Raw genomic sequence first — 24,305 nt, 5'->3', positions numbered from 1 at the left:
TTTTATATAGTAATGACTTCCACAATGAGCACATAACAAATATATTTGGTTTTGTTTAGTTTGTTGTCATAATAAAATGTTTTGAAATTCATAGATTGAGTGGCCTATTGACAAAATTGTTGCAGCTACATTTCTTCTTGTTTGAACTATTCCTCTGATTTAAGCAATTCTATAAGAAGTGAAATGAGTTTTCCGTCCTCTTTATTGACCGTCTTGTTGTCATCGTGAATTGAAAGATTAACAAGGGTTGTGATCAAGTCTTCTGTATAGACCCTCTTTTTGTTCGGAGACAGAGAGTCATAGCTTGTAGAGTAATGTATGCAAACAGAGTCTGTGACCCTGGGTTAGTTGTTTGTCGTCAATGTCCCAAACGGGCTTTGGTAGTTCAAGTCCATGGTCGTTACAACACTGTGAAATCATGTTTTGGAGCAAGTAATTAGGGGTGAGGATGGAGTGAGAGAGGACTTCCTGAGTCTGAGGGCATATTCTGTGGACCTCATTTAGCCACCTATGATTGAATGGCCAATCAAAAGTTTGCACCATTAACCGACATACATTAATCTAGTAGTACAAATGTACAATGACAACCAAGTAACAACATAATGTCAATAATCTTTTAGGCAATAATTAAAACCACATCCTATAACAACTACTACTTCTCAATCTTCATTCTCCAAACAAGAACCATTCATAGCAAGTTCCATAAACCGAGCTATATGGCCTATTTTATGTGGATTAGAACCATATACACTCATTGTTGCACTATAAGATTCATTTTGTTGAGAAGATAAGGGTGCATTTGGAATCATAATGAATCATAAAAGATAGAATTTAGAATAGTCTAATGTTCACCCATTCAAATTAGCATGTATGCTTTGCATTGAGCTTTGATAAAGAATGGTTGTATGATTTTTTTTTTTAGGGATTATGCTACTTTTCTAAAAATCTATCCAATTGTCGTAGAAGTTTAGACATTTTTTTTAAATTTCAAAACTACTGTTTCAAAACTACTGTTTATAAATGGCAAAAGCTTGCATAAATGATGAACACTTGTTTTCATATATTGTTAACAGTCTGTTCAATACACTTAGCTGGACAATGCCTGAATTTGTAAACATAAGTGTTTTATTTTGTTAATAGCATGTTCAATTTTTAACAATTGATTTTGGTTGTAGGTACAAATTTTTGACTCAAGCTTAGGAAGCTGAGTCTTCTTTTATAACCAGTGTACTTGGATCGACAATTTTGCACACCATAGCACTTTAATTGTTGCACTCCTTGCTGTTGTTAGTGACCATCTTTCAAGGTATGTATTTGTCTATCCCACTCCTGTGCTTATTACATGCTTGTTGATATATCACTACTACAAAATGTACATTCAACATCGTCAGTTTAACATCGGTTACAAGAAAAACCGATGTTAAACTACTTATGGTGGCATTTTCGTAAATAAAGGGATATCATTAACATCGGTTTTTCAAAAAATTGATGTTATTAGCATAATGTTAACATTGGTTTTTCATAAACCGATGTTGTTAGTTAATAGTTAACATCGGTTTAAAAAAAATGATGTTGTTTGTTCATAGTTAACATCGGTTTTTGAAAACCGATGTCGTGGATTGCATGAACAACATCGGTTTTATTTAAAAACTGATGTTGTTGGTTGTTTTATAATAAAGTCTGGCACCAAACCCTCGACATTGCAAACTTACTCCCTTATTCACTCTCATGGTGCTTCCACTCCTGGATCTCACTCTCGTTGTCACTCGCAACTCTCCGCGGCGTGCAAGGATGAGTACGAAGTGCACGACTTGAGCGAGGAGTAGGCGTGTGTACGCGGTGTGCCGCAAGTACGGGCTCTCACGTTTTGAGTCTCGCCATCATGAGTGGATGCACAACCACTTGTTTCTCGCTTACCCTGATCTCGATCCCGGCCAGTTCTCCGCCCTCCGTGCCGCCAACATTAGCACTGAGAAGCTCGCCTGCGTTGCAGTCCGCAGTGGCCTCCACCACTACGTCCGCCACAATGCCCATCCCCTCATTGACCAGGTCAAGTGCTTCGTCGATGCCGTCAAGCTCGAGATTCAGCTTGTCGCTACGGCGGATCCGTCAAGGCGCCCAAGGTCCTCGCCGATGTCGTCGAGTTCGTCACCGCCACGATTTATGTCGATGTCAATTTCAACCTTTAGAAACTATGGGTGGTATTGTATCTTTTATCAGAATTCATCATCTTTTTTTCTTTCAGAAACTATGGATGTATGTGACCATGCAGACTCCAACATTGCTATTATGATGGCTGGAAACTTTGATGCAGCCATTTTCAAGATGGGGTTTTGGTTTTGGTGATTTCTGAAACCATTTTTTATTCCCTAAGGCTTTGTTCTTATATGCGCAAGTTGTATTAAGGTTACGAGTTTGTGAATACTAAGAATTTGAAAATGAGTTTCTAATGAGGGAATTGAAAATGAATTAGTTGGTGAATTCGGGATTGCATTGTTTCTCTATGGAGTTTTATGTTATACTTTTATTTTTGTTTTTTTTACTAATTTTGTGTTTGTAATCATGTTCAGATGGATATTGTACAGATTTAAGATTGGGGAGAAGACCTCCTTGGATGTAGTCAAAATGTGTGCTATAACATTTCTAATATATATATATATATATTACCTATGTTGCTTTTGTACAACATTAAAATTTTCTTTTTAAATACAAGTATTTTTTATTGGCAACTGTTAACCTCCCTCTACCCTTCCTCCCCTCAACAAAATATGCTCCTATCTGCAGCAAGCAGCAACATGCCGAACTAACCTGGATCAATCTTAATCGGCTTCAACATTAGAGTCAATGAAGCCCTTTTTTGGTGCAATTGTTATGCCAGAATTGCTGAAGCACCAGGATAGTGATATCAAGCTTATAGTTGCAGCATGTCTCTATGAGATAACTCAAATCACTGCACCTGAAGCTCCTTACAATGATGATTTTCTAAAGGTACCTTTCATTTACTCTTACTCTGGTTATCTGATAATATAATTATAAATTTAGGTTGTCTTATTATTCATAAGTTCCAGTATAAATAGTCTCTATCATTTTAATTTCAGCCAAACATGAAGAGAAATTTAGTTAGGAACATAGTCTCCTACATCCTAATCATTGTTAGATCTTTTTGCAGGACATTTTTCAGTTGATTGTGGGCACTTTTAGTGGTCTGAGTAATACAAGTGGTTCATCCTTTGACCAGAGAGTTGCTATACTGGAAAGAGTTATATTGAATGAAGTTATATTGTTTACTTGAAAGCTTCTGCTATTAAGCTTCATGAGATTGCAAACTTGATATTTTGTTGGTGCACGTAGTTCTGGAGTCTGTTCTTTTTTCCTAGTAAAATAATATGATAAAATGAATTAAAGATAATTAGACAAACAAAAACTATATCTTATTTGTATACTTGGAATGCGATGTTTTGGAATGGAGAGACAAATATTGTAATTTTGAAATAGTGAAACTAATATCTCTCATTCTTTTGCTCTGTCCTGCCTATCTTGTCCTTTTGTTTTTATTTTTAATTACATTGGGATACATTACGTTTGATGCTTGGCATATTATTGTACCTACAACTATGCTAATATACTATATATAACACTAGTTTTTGTGTACTTAGATTGATTTCTTCTTGATTTGTTGACTTTTTTTTATCTGTTTCCTAATTATTCTATTATTTCTTTGAATTATTTAATTTTGATTTATCGGCATATGTATTGAGTAATAATTTTGTGTGCTTTTAGCTTTGAAGTGTTAATCATATGTAGTACTTTTTGAATGCCAAATTTTCTATAGTACTTTTCTTGATTAAATATCATCTTTGGATTAATGAGTGGTATTTGTGTTCTTTATTTCATGCTTCTCTTTGCTTCTAGTCTCCAGTAAATGTTAGTGCCATAAAGTATTGCATCAAAAGCTGAATACATGTAATTATAATTTTTTAGTTTTTTAATTTTATTTTGGATTCTAATAAATTTTATTTAAAGATTAGTTATTTTAATTATATTTTTAGTTTCAATTATTTATTTATTTTTATTGAAAACTCTATAATTATAACATAATATTAAATTTTAAAATATTTCCAACAAATTCTAAAATATAATAAAATAATTATATATGTTTAAGTAGATGTCATACTTTTATTGTGTTGATTAGTATGATATTATTATTACGTACTTTTAAATATCATCGTATATATTAGTATATATTGTCATACTAATCTATTATCATCATCTTAAAGTATAGTGCTAAAATAATAAAATAACTAATGAAAATAGTTTAATAGTTAATATAAGTAGTGCAATATAAAAAATAGCTAGTAAAAAAATAAGTAAAATACACTTAGTATCTAGTTGAGAAACTAAAAATGAGTAATAAAACTGTACTGTATGTAAGAGAAGGTAGAAAGAAAATGTCATAAATAATTTAAGGATAAAAGAAAAATAAAACATAAGAAATCAGAAGCCAGAATTACAAAACACTATAAACTCGTATATTTTTTTTTTAATGTAACTAAACTATCAGCAGAATTTTAAAATCTACTTAAAAAAATTGAAACATGTCACTATCATATTGTCAATTGGAAAATCAATTAAGGGTATGCCTTAGAAAGCTAGATCTTTATAATGGCACACTAAAATGAAATATATGTTACTATCTTATTCAATATTAAGAGCAAATTGTTACTATCTTATTCAATATTCAACTTGGATAATTAGTTTATTTAACATATACTCTTAACATGACTTATAGAGTGACTAGGTTGCAATTTTCATTTTTAAAATGAAAATATTAATAACTTATAAAAATAACAAGTGTTTCGTGGACCAATATTGTTTAAGAAACATTAGTTACTTGCCTTGCATAAGTAATTGTCCTATTTTAAGTTTTAGTTAAAAAATCTAGCTTTTACTTATTTTGTTGTGCGATATACATGTAAGTTGAAAATGAGTAATATTTATATCTTATAGTTTGATAATTATTATTTAAATTTGTTTCTAAATTAATATTATGAGATTGTAAGTAATGTGATATTGTAATAAAAATAATATTTTTAAATATTTTAATTTAAAATAATATATTTTTTATAAATTGATTCTAATTGGTTTATTATAAAACAAATAATTTTTTTATATAAAAAACAATATCGGTTGATTTAAAACTGATGTAGAAAGTTCCCTTATAACATCGGTTTTGACTAAAACCGATGTTGTAAAAATATTCAACATTGATTTTGGGCAAAACCGATGTTTTATATGCACTTTCTACATCGGTTTGGCCTAAAACCGATGTTATAAAGGTATTTTTTACATCGGTTCTAAAAGAATCGATGTAGAAAACGTTTTAGAATACACAATTCAACATCGTTTTTTTAAGAATCGATGTTGTTATGCACCTTACAACATCAGTTTTGATCAAAACCAATGTTGTTTTTGCAGTTTTTGTTTTTTTTATATTGCTTATTATATTACATCGGTTTTCATAATAATCGATGTCGTGTAGTGTATGTTAACAAAAAATCGATGTTAACGTTGATAAAATTAACATCTGTAGTTTCAACATTGATTTTTTAACCGATTTTGAAAGCCGAAAACAACCGATGTTAAAAACCTATTTTAGCAATTACGTGAGTTACGAGTGAACCTTAGTTTCTCGTTTGAGATTCAATACAATGATTAATATGGACAATTTGCATTAATTGATGTATTGAATCTTGAATTGTCTGTTTTGATAGTTTGGGAATACTTATTTTTTATAGTAGATTCATACGTATAGGTTAATTGTCTTTTGTTAAATTTGACGATATTTCAGTATAGTTGATTTCACTTTGTTATCCGAGTGCATAGTTGAATGTGGTGGATGATGACATGTCATCGCTTTCATCTTGTATATTTAGAGACCAATGCGAAATGCTGCCAAAATTTTGTGAAATTTAACAAAGGATAATTAACCTTTATGCATAAATCTACTATAAAAAAACGTCTTCCTAAATGGGATAGGGCCACACCTTTAATGAAAAAATGAGGTTTTCATGCATGTTGGATAACTTAATGAAGTGTCACAACAAAGGGGAAACATGAATCAAAGTTGGATGAAAGTATCACGCATTAGTGACGAGTATAAGAATGGGGTTGAACAATTCCTGCAATTTATTGAACATAATGCACCATCTTTGTGTTGGATCAAGTGATCTCGGAATAATTAAGGGGGGGGGGGTTAAATTAATTATTAATGAACCTTTACTAATTAAAAATCTATCCTTCTTAATGTTATTAAGATCAATTAGGCTTTTACTATAATGTTAAGAAAGTAAAGAACAGAAATAGAAACTTAACCAAAAGTAAAAGCGATAATTAAAGTGCACAGCGAAAATTAAAAGTGTAGGGAAAAAGAAGACAAACACAAGAGTTTTATATTGGGTCGGCAACAACCCGTGCCTACATCCAATCCCCAAGCGACCTGCGGTCCTTGAGATTTCTTTTCAACCTTGTAAAATCCTTTACAAGCAAAGATCCACAAGGGATGTACTCTCCCTTGTTCTCTTTGAACAACTAAGTGGATGTACTCTCCACTTGAACTGATGCACAAGAGATGTACCGTCTCTTGTTCTCAGTCACAACAATCCAAGTAGATGTACCCTCTACTTGTACCACAAAGGATGTACCCTCAAATGTGTTAAGACAAAGTTCTCAGGCGGTTAGTCCTTTGAAACTTTGTGAAGGGGAAACAAAAGATATCTCAAGCGGTTAGTCCTTTGAAATCTTTTGTTTAAAGGGAAAAAGAAGAATCAAAAGAATTCTCAGACTGTGTCGTTTTGAATTCTTTGACAAGGGAGAAGAGAGACACAAAAGAATTCAGGCGGTTAGTCCTTTGTTCTTTTGGAAAAGGGAGAAGAGAGACACAAAAAGAATTCAGGAGGTTAGTCCTTGGCAAATTCTTTTTGGAAAAGTGAGAAGAGAATGAAAAGATATAGCACACTTCTGTTTTCAAGGTTTGGAAAACCAGAAAACTTTAGAAAGCTTTTGCAAAGGAAGAAGAAGAAGAAGAAGTTCAAGAAGAAGTTCAAGAAGATGTTCAAAGAGATTCAAAGGTTGTAAGTGAATATGAGGAAAAGTTGTTTGTAAAGGTTGTAAGTATTGTTCAAATGCAAATCAAGGTCTTGCTTTTATAGACTCTTCAAGTCTAGTCAAGAAAACCATTGGAAGAGTTATAACCTTTAGAAAAACCTGAAAACCATTGAAAGAGTTACATCTTTTGATTTTTGTTCAAAACTTATCACTGGTAATCGATTACCAAATCCTTGTAATCGATTACACAAAGCTTTTTATGAAAGGATGTGACTATTCACAATTGAATTTGAATTCCAACGTTCAGATACACTGGTAATCGATTACCAATATCTTGTAATTGATTACACCATTTTGAAATCAATTGGAACGTTGCAAATTCAGTTAAAAACTTTTGAAATCAAACTTTGCCACTGGTAATCGATTACAGGAAACTGGTAATCGATTACTAGAGAGTAAAAACTCTGGTAACTTAGAAATTTTTTGAGAAAAACTCTTTTGAAAAACAAAACTGTGCTATGTTGTTTTTGGAAAAATCTTTTCAATACTTCCCTTGTGAAGTCTTCTTGATTTCTTCTCTTGAATCTTGAATTCATCTTCTCTTGAATCTTGAAATCAATCTTCTCTTGATTCTTGAAATCAATCTTCTCTTGATTCTTGAATCTTCTTGATTTCTTCTCATGAAACTTGAAATTAAACTTGATCTTGAACTTGTTGACTCATTCTTGAAATCATTCTTTGGGCTTTTTTTCATCATCTTTGTCATTATCAAAACTACTTGAATCAACTTGATTCATCATCATGAAGCTTGCTTCTACACTTTGTGTGGGAAATTTTTTTGTCCCTATGTTAAATGTGAAAATGGGAGACACCAGTAGGTGAATGACATAAGATTACGTCTTATATGTGACGGAATCATTCCGAATTACACAAAATGGATAATGGTTTGAAGAAAAATAAAAATGATGTTTTATTTATTAATTTAATAAGGAGTAAAATAGAGTTTCTATTTATAAAATGATAAAATAAAAAAATAGAGTAAATAATAGGCTAAGAGTACCGCAGATATAAATAGATATATTATGTCAATTTTTATATTTACGATACATCTCTACACTTTCTCTTCCTCTCAAATTCATTTTCCCTCATTCCTCTCCCAAAATCCTCTCTTTTTTCCACATACATCCAAATTTGTGCCAATAAACCTATGATCTTGGACTCGTTAACCATTGGATCGTCATAAAATTTATACACCAGATTTGGAACTCATTTCTACACAAAGCCATTATTGGGATTTGTAAATTAATGCCTACTGTGAGAGAAATGTCATTTGCATGTAGCTCTCATTTTTCCATATACACCCAAACTTGTCATAATAAAACTACGATCCTGTACTTGTTAATCATTGGATCACTGTGAAATTTTAACTTTGCATTTGAAATTCATTTTGGCACTTCTACATCATTGGGTTTTGAAAAGTAACATCTGTGGAGGGTGAAATTCTCATTGCACACAGATAGTGCAATGAAGGCTCTAATCCCTTCTCCTTCTCTCCAAGGCTTTGAAACCCTAGTAGAGAAACCAGAGAAAAAGTTTGGAGAATCTTAGAAAACCGCTAGAGATGCCTCTATCACTACCAAACTACACACGTGAGCCCGTTTAAAGGTAAGAGATGAGTTTATTGCAATTGGGTTAGAATGAACATGTGTAGGGATCCTTAGAGGATCAAATTGGGGTTTATCTTGAGATGTTTACTGTATTGTAATTCTTCATGTATGATTGCGTGAAATTGTTTGAGGGGTTTTACTCCCCATGTTGTGAGAAGCATTTTCGTACAATTTGTTTCTATTTTGGACAAGATTTACTAGACTAGCATGATAAATTGTTATATTGGGATCATGAAATTGTGATTGAAATTGTGTGTAATGGATAAATTGAATATGTGTTGATTTGTGAGATACAAATAAACATGTGATGGTGAATTGTGACATTGTGATATATTAAAATTGTGAACATGAAATTTGGTTGTGAATAAGTGTGTGATTAATACTTGAGGTGATATTACTTGTGTTGTGAGTTGTGAATTATACAATAACTTGATTTGTGTTTACCTTAAGAAAAAAAATTTTATGCACGAGGTGTTAAAATAAAAGTGTAAGGTTCCATGTTAGGAACCCGAGGTGATAAATTGTAGTGTAACACCCTCTACCCCTCACATATATGTATTAATAATAAAATGAAGAAGAAATTAGAATTAATTAAATGTTTTTAAAATACATTTAAATGCTAGTCTTTCAAAAGGATAAAAGGCTCACATTCACTTTTCTAACATGTATAATAAAACTTGTTCAAATAAATAATAAATCATCTCGGCTCAAAACAAGGTCATCTAAGACTTCATGCAATTAATATAGAAACCTATACTCAAATCTCACATCCTATCAGAGCATTGTGTTTTCGTGTGCTCTAGCATGATGTTTTTCATAGTCATCCACCTAACCATTTGCTCCCACAAACACAAAGTTTGAGATCATCACAGGATTCAAACACAAATAGCACATGGGGAGTGAGTCATCACATTCCTAACTAATAGAGAGAAGCAAGACAACATGTAGGTATAAATATCATATAAACAAAATATAACTTACTTAAGAATAGCTCATGTTATTTCACCACTTTGTCGCGCAACATCACATCACAACACCACACATCTCATTCATTTTCACAACATTCACATACTCAATGATCAAAACACAGTATCACTAAGTCAATCAATATCGATCGATACACAAGCATTATGCAACATATATACTAAGACTCAATCCTATATGCAATGTGGTACCATGTCAGTGAAAAACCTCGTCAGGCGCCTAGGAGTACATGACAAGACAAACCACACACTAGCAAGTCAGGTCATTTTCACTCGGTAAAATCATAGGGAGACTAGTCAGAGTCACGCTATTTTGCGAGAATGCTCCAACCATGTGGAATCGGCATATGCTTAAAGGAGCACTCAAACCGAGTGTATTTACCTCCAAGGCCTACACTCCGAAGAGTCCATCAGGGCCTCTCCCTCCTGATTCAGGTCCAACCGAGAAAACATTTTAGCACACAAACTCTATCTATGAACTGTATAAAACACACAACTCCTCAATTGTTTTCAAAATAGTTTTATCTTGTCGCGCTTGTGATTAAACTCCTCGGACCCCCAGAGTGGTTCCCATCACAATACTCATCGTGCATTAACTCGTTGCCCTTACAGGGTCTTAGCATTAACTAGTCACCCTTAAAGGATCTTATAGTCGTGTGATTGTACAATTCATAGCTCACAACTCAATGCACACAACATCTCAATGCACACATATATTACGAGTCAATACATACTCAATTTATCACATATAATCGGTCTCAATCACAATGATATAATCCCAAAGTAGCATGTTATCACACCTCATGAATCATATACACTTTACCTATGAACTATGCAATATACACAACTACTTAATTGTTTTCAATATCATTTTGACTGGTCGCGCTTGTAATTAAACTCGTCAGGTTCCTACAGTTGATTCCATCATAATACTCGTCGCCCTAAAAGGGTCTTACAATTGCGTGATTACACAGTTCATAGCTCACAACTCAATATACACATCTTAATACACATGTATTTCACCTTTTATCACAAGTTCAATTTATCACATACTCACAATTTCAGAATCTCAATATAACAATTTATAAAAATTTTTTATCACAACATGGGAAATAAAACCCCTCAAATAATTTCGCACAATTATATCAAAATCATAGGTATGAAAAATGAAAACACCAAGAGAACTCAATTTTATCAATCAATTCACACCAGGACATCAATATTGCATTTATAATCATAAAGGAAAAATTCAATAAACATAAAAAACCCAATTTAATCATATAAAAATCCCTACACATGTTCATTATAACTCCAATTGCGATAAAAATATTATTTCTAAATGTGATAAAAATATTATTTCTTATTCAAATGTGATAAAAATATTATTTCTAAATTTGATAATAATTTAATTTGTTTAGAAACTATGTGTTCTAACAAATGATACACCTATACTTTACTTCCAAAGTAATTTATGTGTAATAGTAGATGAACAATTTTTCATTAAGACGTATGCTTGAATATTATGTATTTCATTAATGTTTTTTGTAATAACACTTGCTAATTTATAATAAACATTATAATTTAAAATTTTATTTTAAAATATCAACATTACCGTACAATACACAAGCAAGTAGAAGAAGAAATAATGCTCACGGTCTTTCATTATCTTAAAGAAACTAACAATTTCGTCCCTAAAATTCCTATTGGTGATCCTTCTATCAAATTTCTTTGACCAACTTTAGTTGTCTCTACAAGGTGCTAATGAACATTCCCGTGTGTCTCGCGTTAACTGCCATGAGCCAACGACCAAGTTACTCACTAAATAAATGATAGTTTCAGCTGGCCCCAACATATGGATGAAGCACAATGAATTAGGGCTATGCCTAAACCATTGTATATAATTATATTATTTCACTGCCAAGGCTTTCTTTGTATCCAGAAACCATTGTCTTAGCTTTGCACCTTCACAACAATTGCAATGGCTTCTAACACTATCATCCAATGCAATCCTTCAACTTATACAAAAAGGAAATATGACGTGTTTGTGAGCTTCCGTGGTGAAGACTCACACAACAACTCCACTGGTTTTCTCTTTGAAGCTCTCCGAAAAAAAGGCATTGATGTCTTCAGAGATGATGTGAGTCTCAACAAAGGAAAATCCATAGCACCCAAGCTGCTTCAAGCCATTGAAGGGTCTCGCCTTTTCATTGTGGTGTTCTCAAAGAACTATGCTTCCTCTACTTGGTGCTTGCGTGAACTAGCACACATCTGCAATTGCATTGAAATATCGCCAAGACATGTTCTGCCTATTTTTTACGATGTTGGTCCATCAGAGGTGCGAAAACAAAGTGGAAGTTATGAGAAGCCTTTGCCCAACACGAAGAAAGATTTAGTGAGGATAAAGAGAAGATGGAGGAATTGCAAAGATTGAGTAAAGCTCTTACACATGGGGCCAATCTACCTGGTTGGGATATCCAAAATAAGTAAGTATTCATGTGTCATTTCTTGATGGACCTTAATTAGTATATATGCATCGAGTTACCTTCATGTGCATATATTTCACCAGTTCTTAGTCATGCAGTTTTCTTAAATTAATTTATTATCCCTTTTTAAATTAGAAGTGAGAGTGGTTGAGGAGGTAATCTGCAAATTGAGTCTAAATTTTTAGGCGTTTAATGCAACAATGTTTTAAAAGTTAAAAAGTACTATATTATTATCTTGTTATATACATGTACATTCACTTTTGGTTCTCTTGGGTGGTGATTTTGCATTCTCTACCATCTTTAAATTTTCAGGCTACAACAATATGCAGAGAGATTGAAGAAATTGTTCAAAACATACTAAAAATTTTGGGTCCCAAATTTTCAAGTCTTCCAAATGATCATCTAGTTGGGATGGAATACCGTGTTGAAGTATTAGTAAAGCTTTTAGAATTGGAGTTGTTTAATGTTGTTCGAGTTGTCAGAATTAGTGGGATGTGCGGAATAGGAAAGACAACTCTTGATTGTGCTTTATATGAAAGAATCTCTCATCATTATGATTTTTGTTGTTTTATTGATGATGTAAGGAAAATTTATCAAGATTCCGGTGCATTGTGCATTAGGTGTACAAAACAATTACTTTCTCAGTTTCTAAATGAAGAAAATCTAGAGATTTGTAATGTTTATGAGGGAACATGTTTGGTATGGTCTAGCCTACGAAATGCAAGAACACTCATAGTTATTGATCATGTTGATAAAGTTGGACAACTGATGATGTTTACAGGGAGAAGAGAAACTCTATTGCGTGAATGCCTAGGTGGAGGGAGTAGGGTAATCATAATATCTAGGGATGAACATATATTGAGGAAACATGGAGTAGATGATGTTTACTGAGTCTTGCCAGTGAATCACATCGATGCTGTTAAGTTGTTTTGCATAAATGTTTTCAAAAGTAATTATATTAAAAGTGGTTATGAAGAGTTGATGAAGGGTGTATTATCACATGTTGAAGGTCACCCCTTGGCAATTGATCGAAGTAATGGGCTCAACATTGTTTGGTGGAAATGTCTCACAGTGGAGAAGTGCATTGGCTAGACTAAGAAAATAAAAGTAGAAACATTATGGATGTGTTGCGAATAAGTTTTGATGAGCTCAATGACAAAGATAAGAAAATATTTCTAGATATTGCTTGCTTCTTCGCTGATTATGACGAGGATTATGTTAAGGAAATTATAGATTTTTGCAGATTTCATCCTGAAAATGGCTTACGAGTTCTTGTTGATAAATCACTCATAAGTATTGAATTTGGAAAGATTTATATGCATGGCTTGTTGAGAGATTTGCGTAGGTATATTGTTCGAGAAGAATCACCTAAAGAGCCAAGAAAATGGAATAGGTTGTGGGATTACAAAGATCTCCACGAAGTTATGTTAGATAATAAGGTAAAATAGTTTTGGAGTATAAAATCCTAGGTTGTCATTTTTCTAGAAGCTGTAAACACCTCAAAATTAAAGATCTAACATTTCATTCCATTTTCTGTTGTAGGAAGTAAAATAATCTTTTAAGTCATAGTTGTTGAATATCTAGAATATTTTCCTCAAAAAACAATGAGCGAAAATGAGTCACCTTAAATTCCTCAAATCAATCATCTTTTAAATGAATTAGGATATCTTTTTTGGAAAAAAAAATATCTATTTGAGTGTTTGTCACCATCTTTTCAGCCGCATAAGCTCGTTGAGATGTCCCTTCCTGATAGTAACATGAAACAATTATGGGAAGACACAAAGGTATAGTGTAAATTTTTATTCTTTTTCTATTTTACTTTTCTTTAAATGATTAAAAAAGACATATTATCTTTTGTTATATATTTTCTTTCTTTCCAACTAATTTAAGATCGAGATAGAAGAAGGTCTAGTTATTATTTATTTTGCCTCCTGCTATTGTTCACTGCAGCCTCAACACAATTTGAGACATTTAGATATCTCTCACTCCAAAAATCTAATCAAGATACCAAATTTGGGTGAGGCTATAAATCTTGAGCATCTAAATCTCAAAGGATGTACACAACTCGGGAAGATTGATCCATCCATTGGTCTTCTAAGAAAGCTTGCATTTTAGAATTTGAAAGATTGCACAAGTCTCATCAAGTTACAATTTTTTGGAGAGGCTCTATATCTTGAAACGTTAAATCTAGAAGGATGTACACAACTCAGGAAGATAGATCCATTCATTGGTCTTCTAAGAAAGCATACAATTTTAAATTTAAAAGATTGCAAAAATCTAGTAAGCTTACCCAGCAGCATACTGGGTCTCAATTCTCTTGAATACCTAAGTCTTTCTGGCTGTTAAAAAATGTACAATATACAGTTATTTGATGAACCAAGGGATGATGAGCTTTCGGAGAAGCTTTGTATAGGTGAAGCTCCTACTCAATCCCAATCAACATCCTCCATTTTGAAAAGGTTGTTTTCGAGGCCTTTACATTTGGTGTATGTCAAAGCACATAAAGATTCAGTTAGTCGTTTATTGTTTTCCTTGCCTATTTTCTCATGTATGCGTGAACTTGATCTAAGTTTTTGCAATTTACATAAAATCCCTGGTGCTTTTGGAAATTTACATTGCTTAGAATGCCTAGATTTAATGGGAAACAACTTTTCTACTCTGCCTTGTCTCAAGGAGCTTTCCAAACTGTTAGCTTTAAACTTACAGCACTGCAAGCGATTGAAATATTTGCCTGAGCTCCCTTCACGAACTTATTTTCCATCACGAACCTACATGCCGCCATGGTCAATTAGAGAAAATTTACTTGATGATGACACAAAATTTGGATTATATATTTTTAACTGTCCAGAATTAATTGAGGGAACGCTGCACTGGCATCGGTTTATCATGGATGATACAAATTGTTTAGGTGTGTCCTCATCAGTGTGTACACTCCTTGCTTCCTCCCCCGTCTCTTTCTTTTTCTCTTTTATGTGTTGGAACCATGATTTAACATAAAGTTGTGTCCATGTGCTAGGCATTCCACCAAAACAAACATGCATGCCGTTTGACAGCTACAGGCATTGAAAGTATCATTCCAGGAAGTGAAATACCAAGGTGGTTCAAAAATCAATATGTAGGTAATTTAATAAACATAGACTCGTCTCCTCTTAATTATGCAGAATGGAAATAGTTGCATTGTTGTTGTCTGTAGTGCAATATTCGTGGTACTTAATAAAAGGCGAATGGACCATTTTTCATTGAAATATGTAATTACTGGGGTACGACTTATCTTGGTGAGTTGGAATTGGATATCAAAATAAAGGGTTCCCACGGTTCTCATGATGAGATGAAGAAATATGGGTATCGTTGGATACACGAACAGGATCTACAACTATCAAACTTAACAATGATGCACCACGAAGATTCATTGCCTCGGAAGCACAGGTTTTTGAGAATTGAGGGAAACAAGTAGTAACTGGCAACATGATTTCAGCTACACTTCCATCATAGTGAAGAATTGGAGGCATTGTTGAATATGGATGCAAATTTAATTTGCAACAATCAAACAAAAAAGGATGCGTAGTAGAGGCAGCGTTAGCATTCCAATTCTCCATGACATTTAGGGATCAGCTGTCCAATGCTCTCTTTACAAGCTGCAACAATATACTGTTAAAGTAAATTCGACTTTGTTTGAATAAGGTGAGAAGAAATGCTCATGCATGTTCCTCGTTATTATTCATGCATCGTATCAATGAAAATATTTCTTACTTGTAATTTAATTTTTTAATTTCCTTTTGCATATTATTTGATTTCTAAATTTAGGAATATCATATCACTCCAAGCTAATCCTTGTGTTAACTCTATTTGACCAATTTAATTGAGACTCTAATTTGTATGTTATTTAACATTCTTCTCTCACGTTAACTGCCATGTTAACATTAATTATAAATGGTAGCTCTTCTACTCTAATTATTTTCATGTGTTTATCACAGAATAAAATGAAGGAAGAAAGCAAGGAAAAGGATTTAAAGGTGAAAGGATGCTGTCAAACACCTTGAAAGTGGAAAATATAATCAAGTTGATGCATGATCAATTTGTGCATCTAGGCATATAGAATGACCCCTACTGGCCCATCTGCCATTTATTTTATGCCTCTCGAACTTCCAGCATATCATGAGAAATTATACAATCTACAAGCAAAGGATCAATATGGAAAGACTTTCATTTGAACGACAAGTAGAGATTGGTGGAAAGAATCTGACCATCGTTGAAAAGAGTAGGCCATGCCATTATATTGATTTGGATGTGTAGACTGTTTTAAGACAAATGATAAGGACTACAAGATGACATGTTATCAGCATCTTTGTGCCAATACAAATGAAAAGGAATTTTTTGGGGTCCCTGCAGAAATGCGTATCCAAGCGCTTATTCATATATTGGGGAAATCGGTCACTTCCACATTCATAACTCACAAGTTTCATTGCTACTCAAGTTCCTTCTTTTCCTTCGATGTATACTCATTTTGAGTTTCTGAATGTATATGTGTCAAATGATCTGTGTAATTTTAGTTATGTATGGCTAGCAAGTTGTAATGTGTTAGTGCTTAGCTTTACTAAGCTTTAAAAGATTGGCTAAGATTTTGTTAAAACATAAGCACTTAGACAATGAAGGAAAGCTGGAGTTGCTGCACATGATGTCCAACGTTATGTCAAAGAATAAGATCGGGCTGCACAATGCACAAGGCAAGATGAAATGTCAAATGAAGAATTGAAGCTGCAGGATTCACGATGTCGGATACAATGTCCAGGACATCCTGCCTGAAAATACTGGAATTGCTAAAAGCATTGAAGCTGCAGGATCCACGATGTCGGATACAATGTCCAGGACATCCTGCCCGAAAATACTGGAGTTGCTAAAAGCATTGAAGCTGCAGGATCCACGATGTCGGATACGATGTCCAGGACATCTGGCCCGAAAATACTGGACATATAAATCTGTTATATCTTTAACAGATTATTGTGCAGTTAGCAAGAGATAAGATGATCTATCTTTAGGAACGAATTAAGAGATAATTAAAGTTCGAATTACAAACTAGAAGAGTTCGTTCAGGGATTAAAGATTAAAGATTAAAGATAAAAACTAAAAGATCAAACTGTATCTTTTAGATCTTTAAGTGCAGATTTTTCAGAAGAATGATAGATCTCATCCAGCACAAGAAGTTGCAGCCCAGATACGCTCACTGCTATATAAACACGAAGGCTGCACGAGTTTTGTACCAAGTCCGGGATTGAAGAGTTATTTTGTGAGTTTTGGGACTTGAGTGTTTTGTGAGCCACCTTGATGTTACTCTAACATCATGTGTTGGACCTGAGTGTGTAGAGTTGATCTCTTGTGTGTAGAGTTGATCTCTAGTGTGTAGAGTTGATCTCTTTTGTTCAGAGAGCAATCTCTGGTGTGTTTTTGATTTGATTGTAAACACGGGAGTGTGATTGAGAGGGAGTGAGCGGGGTTCTCATATCTAAGAGTGGCTCTTAGGTAGAGGTCGCACGGGTAGTGGTTAGGTGAGAAGGTTGTAAACAGTGGCTGTTAGACCTTGAACTAACACTATTTTAGTGGATTTCCTCCCTGGCTTGGTAGCCCCCAGATGTAGGTGAGGTTGCACCGAACTGGGTTAACAATTCTCTTGTGTTATTTACTTGTTTAATCTGTTCATACAGTCAAACACAATCTGCATGTTCTGAAGCGTGATGTCGTGACATCCTGTACGACATCTGTCCCCAGTATCAGAATTTCAATTGGTATCAGAGCTTGCACTCGAAATCACTGAGTGAGATCTAGGGAGATAAATTCTGATGAACATGGAGAAAGAAGGAGGACCAGTGAACAGACCACCTATTCTGGATGGAACCAACTATGAATACTGGAAAGCAAGGATGGTGGCCTTCCTCAAATCACTGGATAGCAGAACCTGGAAAGCTGTCATCAAAGGCTGGGAACATCCCAAGATGCTGGACACAGAAGGAAAGCCCACTGATGAATTGAAGCCAGAAGAAGACTGGACAAAAGAAGAAGACGAATTGGCACTTGGAAACTCCAAAGCTTTGAATGCTCTATTCAATGGAGTTGACAAGAATATCTTCAGACTGATCAACACATGCACAGTGGCCAAGGATGCATGGGAGATCCTGAAAACTACTCATGAAGGAACCTCCAAAGTGAAGATGTCCAGATTGCAACTATTAGCTACAAAATTCGAAAATCTGAAGATGAAGGAGGAAGAGTGTATTCATGACTTCCACATGAACATACTTGAAATTGCCAATGCTTGCACTGCCTTGGGAGAAAAGATGACAGACGAAAAGCTGGTGAGAAAGATCCTCAGATCTTTGCCTAAGAGATTTGACATGAAAGTCACTGCAATAGAGGAGGCCCAAGACATTTGCAACATGAGAGTAGATGAACTCATTGGTTCCCTTCAAACCTTTGAGCTAGGACTCTCGGATAGGGCTGAAAAGAAGAGCAAGAACTTGGCGTTCGTGTCCAATGATGAAGGAGAAGAAGATGAGTATGACCTGGATACTGATGAAGGTCTGACTAAGGCAGTTGTGCTCCTTGGAAAGCAGTTCAACAAAGTGCTGAACAGAATGGACAGGAGGCAGAAACCACATGTCCAGAACATCCCTTTCGACATCAGGAAAGGTAGTAAATACCAGAAAAGGTCAGATGAAAAGCCCAGTCACAGCAAAGGAATTCAATGCCATGGGTGTGAAGGCTATGGACACATCATAGCTGAATGTCCCACTTATCTCAAGAAGCAGAGGAAAGGACTTTCTGTATGTCGGTCTGATGATACAGAGAGTGAACAAGAAAGTGATTCTGACAGAGATGTAAATGCACTCACTGGGAGATTTGAATCTGCTGAAGATTCAAGTGATACAGATAGTGAAATCACTTTTGATGAGCTTGCTATATCCTATAGAAAACTATGCATCAAAAGTGAGAAGATCCTTCAGCAAGAAGCACAACTGAAGAAGGTCATTGCAAATCTGGAGGCTGAAAAGGAGGCACATGAAGAGGAGATCTCTGAGCTTAAAGGAGAAGTTGGTTTTCTGAACTCTAAACTGGAAAACATGACAAAATCAATAAAGATGCTGAATAAAGGCTCAGATATGCTTGATGAAGTGCTACAGCTTGGGAAGAATGTTGGAAACCAGAGAGGACTTGGGTTTAAATCTGCTGGCAGAGTAACCATGACAGAATTTGTTCCTGCCAAAAACAGCACTGGAGCCACGATGTCACAACATCGGTCTCGACATCATGGAACGCAGCAGAAAAAGAGCAAAAGAAGTAAAAGAAAGAAGTGGAGGTGTCACTACTGTGGCAAGTATGGTCACATAAAGCCCTTTTGCTATCATCTACATGGCCATCCACATCATGGAACTCAAAGTAGCAACAGCAGAAAGAAGATGATGTGGGTTCCAAAACACAAGATTGTCAGTCTTGTTGTTCATACTTCATTTAGAGCATCAGCTAAGGAAGATTGGCACCTAGATAGCGGCTGTTCCAAACACATGACAGGAGTTAAAGAATTCCTGGTGAACATTGAGCCCTGCTCCACTAGCTATGTGACATTTGGAGATGGCTCTAAAGGAAAGATCATTGGAATGGGAAAGCTAGTTCATGATGGACTTCCTAGTCTGAACAAAGTACTGCTGGTGAAGGGACTGACTGCAAACCTGATCAGCATCAGTCAGTTGTGTGATGAAGGATTCAATGTAAACTTCACAAAGTCAGAATGCTTGGTGACAAATGAGAAGAGTGAAGTTCTAATGAAGGGCAACAGATCAAAGGACAACTGTTACCTATGGACACCTCAAGAAACCAGTTACTCCTCCACATGTCTATCCTCCAAAGAAGATGAAGTCAAAATATGGCATCAAGATTTGGACATCTGCACTTAAGAGGTATGAAGAAAATCATTGACAAAGGTGCTGTTAGAGGCATTCCCAATCTGAAAATAGAAGAAGGCAGAATCTGTGGTGAATGTCAGATTGGAAAGCAAGTCAAGATGTCCCACCAGAAGCTTCAACATCAGACCACTTCCAGGGTGCTGGAATTACTTCACATGGACTTGATGGGGCCTATGCAAGTTGAAAGCCTTGGAGGAAAGAGGTATGCCTATGTTGTTGTGGATGATTTCTCCAGATTTACCTGGGTCAACTTTATCAGAGAGAAATCAGACACCTTTGAAGTATTCAAGGAGTTGAGTCTAAGACTTCAGAGAGAAAAGGACTGTGTCATCAAGAGAATCAGGAGTGACCATGGCAGAGAGTTTGAAAACAGCAGGTTCACTGAATTCTGCACATCTGAAGGCATCACTCATGAGTTCTCTGCAGCCATTACACCACAACAGAATGGCATAGTTGAAAGGAAAAACAGGACTTTGCAAGAGGCTGCTAGGGTCATGCTTCATGCCAAAGAACTTCCCTATAATCTCTGGGCTGAAGCCATGAACACAGCATGCTACATCCACAACAGAGTCACACTTAGAAGAGGGACTCCAACCACACTGTATGAAATCTGGAAAGGGAGGAAGCCAACTGTCAAGCACTTCCACATCTTTGGAAGTCCATGTTACATTTTGGCAGATAGAGAGCAAAGGAGAAAGATGGATCCCAAGAGTGATGCAGGAATATTCCTGGGATACTCTACAAACAGCAGAGCATATAGAGTATTCAATTCCAGAACCAGAACTGTGATGGAATCCATCAATGTGGTTGTTGATGATCTAACTCCAGCAAGAAAGAATGATGTCGAAGAAGATGTCAGAACATCGGGAGACTATGTAGCAGATGCAGCTAAAAGTGGAGAAAATGCAGAAAACTCTGATTCTGCTACAGATGAATCAAACATCAACCAACCTGACAAGAGACCCTCCATTAGAATCCAGAAGATGCACCCCAAGGAGCTGATTATAGGAGATCCAAACAGAGGAGTCACTACAAGATCAAGGGAGATTGAGATTGTCTCCAACTCATGTTTTGTCTCCAAAATTGAGCCCAAGAATGTGAAAGAGGCACTGGCTGATGAGTTCTGGATCAATGCTATGCAAGAAGAATTGGAGCAATTCAAAAGGAATGAAGTCTGGGAGCTAGTTCCGAGACCCGAGGGAACTAATGTGATTGGCACCAAGTGGATCTTCAAGAACAAAACCAATGAAGAAGGTGTCATAACCAGAAACAAGGCCAGACTTGTTGCTCAAGGCTACACTCAGATTGAAGGTGTAGACTTTGATGAAACGTTTGCCCCAGTTGCTAGACTTGAGTCCATCAGATTGTTACTTGGTGTAGCTTGCATCCTCAAATTCAAGCTGTACCAAATGGATGTGAAGAGCGCGTTTCTGAATGGATACCTGAATGAAGAAGCCTACGTGGAGCAGCCAAAGGGATTTGTAGATCCAACTCATCCAGATCATGTATACAGGCTCAAGAAGGCTCTCTATGGATTGAAGCAAGCTCCAAGAGCTTGGTATGAAAGGCTAACAGAGTTCCTTACTCAGCAAGGGTATAGGAAGGGAGGAATTGACAAGACTCTCTTTGTCAAACAAGATGCTGAAAACTTGATGATAGCACAGATATATGTTGATGACATTGTGTTTGGAGGGATGTCGAATGAGATGCTTCGACATTTTGTTCAACAGATGCAATCTGAATTTGAGATGAGTCTTGTTGGAGAGCTGACTTATTTTCTGGGACTTCAAGTGAAGCAGATGGAAGACTCCATATTCCTCTCACAAAGCAAGTATGCAAAGAACATTGTCAAGAAGTTTGGGATGGAGAATGCCAGCCATAAAAGAACACCTGCACCTACTCACTTGAAGCTGTCAAAGGATGAAGCTGGCACCAGTGTTGATCAAAGTCTGTACAGAAGCATGATTGGGAGCTTACTATATTTAACAGCTAGCAGACCCGACATCACCTATGCAGTAGGTGTTTGTGCAAGATATCAAGCCAATCCTAAGATAAGTCACTTGACTCAAGTAAAGAGAATTCTGAAATATGTAAATGGCACCAGTGACTATGGGATTATGTACTGTCATTGTTCAGATTCAATACTAGTTGGGTATTGTGATGCTGATTGGGCTGGAAGTGCAGATGACAGAAAAAGCACTTCTGGTGGATGTTTCTATTTGGGAAACAATCTTATTTCATGGTTCAGCAAGAAGCAGAACTGTGTGTCCCTATCTACCGCAGAAGCAGAGTATATTGCAGCAGGAAGCAGCTGTTCACAACTAGTTTGGATGAAGCAGATGCTCAAGGAGTACAATGTCGAACAAGATGTCATGACATTATACTGTGACAACTTGAGTGCTATTAATATTTCTAAAAATCCTGTGCAACACAGCAGAACCAAACACATTGACATTAGACATCACTATATCAGAGAGCTTGTTGATGATAAAGTTATCACACGGGAGCATGTTGACACTGAGGAACAAATAGCAGATATTTTCACAAAGGCATTGGATGCAAATCAGTTTGAAAAACTGAGGGGCAAGCTGGGCATTTGTCTGCTAGAGGAATTATAGCAGCTACTGCTATCTGAACGTGCTCAAACGTCTCACTTAACATTAATAGCACGTTCACTACTAAGCCAAAACAAATTCGACCGTTGTTTCACACGTCCCTCTACATTCCTCATTCAAACTTATATTTTCGTGGTAATCTCGTTTTCAGCATTCCCCAACAGCTCTCAGAAATTTGCGAAACCATTCCAAACGCTCTGCTTTTCCATGGCTACCTCACCAAAAGAAACTTCAGCTCCTGGTTCATCCGCTGTACCATCATCTCCATCATCCACCAAAGCACCAGCAAACCAGGAACGACCTGAATTCAATATCCAGCCCATACAAATGATTCCTGGTTCAGCCCCTGTTCCTGAAAAACTGGTTCCCAAACGACAACAGGGTGTGAAGATTGCTGAAAACCCTAGCCTTGCAACAAGTCCTAGGGAAGTAGACACGGAGATGGACAAGAAGATCCGCAGCATTGTGAGTAACATTCTGAAAAATGCCTCTATTCCTGATGCTGATGAAGATGTTCCAACATCTTCCACCCCAGATGTTGCTGTTCCTGATGCTGAGAAAGATGTTCCGACATCTTCCACCCCAAATACTGAAGTCCTCTCTTCACCCAGCAAAGAGGAATCAACAGAGGAAGAGGATCAAACCACAAAGGAGACCCCTGCACCAAGGGCACCAGAACCTGCTCCAGGTGACCTCATTGACCTGGAAGAAGTAGAATCTGATGAAGAACCCATTGCCAACAAGTTGGCACCTGGCATTGCAGAAAAACTACAAAGCCGAAAGGGAAAAACCCCCATTAAGAGGTCTGGACGAATCAAGACTATGGCACAGAAGAAGAGCACTCCAATCACTCCTACCTCATCCAGACGAAGCAAAGTCGCGATTCCTTCCAAGAAGAGGAAAGAAATTTCCTCATCTGATTCTGATGATGATGTCGAACTAGATGTCTCGACATCAAAGAGGGCCAAGAAATCTGGGAAAAAGGTGCCTGAAAATGTCCCTGATGCACCATTGGACAACATCTCATTCCACTCCATTGGCAATGCTGAAAGGTGGAAATTCGTGTATCAACGCAGACTTGCCTTGGAAAGAGAACTGGGAAGAGCTGCCTTGGATTGCAAGGAGATCATGGACCTCATCACGGCTGCTGGACTGCTGAAGACTGTCACCAAGCTGGGAGATTGCTATGAAAGCTTAGTCAGGGAATTCATTGTCAACATTCCCTCTGACATAACAAACAGAAAAAGTGATGAGTATCAGAAAGTGTTTGTCAGAGGAAAATGTGTTAGATTCTCCCCTGCTGTGATCAACAAATACCTGGGCAGACCAACAGATGGAGTGGTGGACATTACTGTTTCTGAGCATCAAATTGCCAAGGAAATCACTGCCAAACAAATCCAGCATTGGCCAAAGAAAGGGAAGCTGTCTGCAGGGAAGCTGAGTGTGAAATATGCAATCCTGCACAGGATTGGAGCTGCAAACTGGGTACCCACCAATCATA

At 36.0% G+C, this 24,305-nt stretch overlaps 2 protein-coding genes and 1 pseudogene across 3 annotated transcripts; all 3 read left to right on the top strand.

Moving 5' to 3' along the window:
* Positions 1–1,181: 1,181 nt before the first annotated feature.
* LOC114378426 (sister chromatid cohesion protein PDS5 homolog B-like) lies at positions 1,182–3,502 on the top strand. 2 transcript variants are annotated; one of them, XR_003659330.1, is made up of 3 exons: positions 1,182–1,306; positions 2,785–2,988; positions 3,170–3,502. XR_003659330.1 is itself a non-coding variant. In XM_028337017.1 (2 exons), the coding sequence occupies exons 1-2, from the start codon at positions 2,845–2,847 to the stop codon at positions 3,290–3,292; spliced, it is 267 nt and encodes an 88-aa protein (XP_028192818.1). In that variant the 5' UTR covers positions 2,698–2,844; the 3' UTR covers positions 3,293–3,502. The 2 variants fall into 2 exon arrangements, 1 of the variants encoding a protein (XP_028192818.1); XM_028337017.1 differs by lacking the exon at positions 1,182–1,306 and having other exon boundaries at positions 2,698–2,988.
* LOC114378425 lies at positions 1,655–2,608 on the top strand. The gene has a single exon (XM_028337016.1). The coding sequence runs from the start codon at positions 1,891–1,893 to the stop codon at positions 2,344–2,346; it is 456 nt and encodes a 151-aa protein (XP_028192817.1). The 5' UTR covers positions 1,655–1,890; the 3' UTR covers positions 2,347–2,608.
* An 8,230-nt stretch (positions 3,503–11,732) lies between the features above and the next one.
* The window catches only part of LOC114378820, a 35,251-nt pseudogene continuing 22,678 nt past the window's right edge, over positions 11,733–24,305 (top strand).

Source organism: Glycine soja, chromosome 12, assembly GCF_004193775.1.
Source record: "Glycine soja cultivar W05 chromosome 12, ASM419377v2, whole genome shotgun sequence".
Lineage (NCBI taxonomy): Eukaryota > Viridiplantae > Streptophyta > Magnoliopsida > Fabales > Fabaceae > Glycine > Glycine soja.
Note: the sequence above shows the minus strand (reverse complement) of the source record. Positions and strands in the feature narration are given on the sequence as shown.

Coding starts and splice junctions, on each gene's coding strand:
- LOC114378425 (XM_028337016.1), top strand. CDS start 1,891: ATGCACAACCACTTGTTTCTCGCTTACCCTGATCTCGATCCCGGCCAG.
- LOC114378426 (XM_028337017.1), top strand. CDS start 2,845: ATGAAGCCCTTTTTTGGTGCAATTGTTATGCCAGAATTGCTGAAGCAC. Junction 2,989..3,169: donor ACAATGATGATTTTCTAAAG/GTACCTTTCATT, acceptor ATCTTTTTGCAG/GACATTTTTCAGTTGATTGT.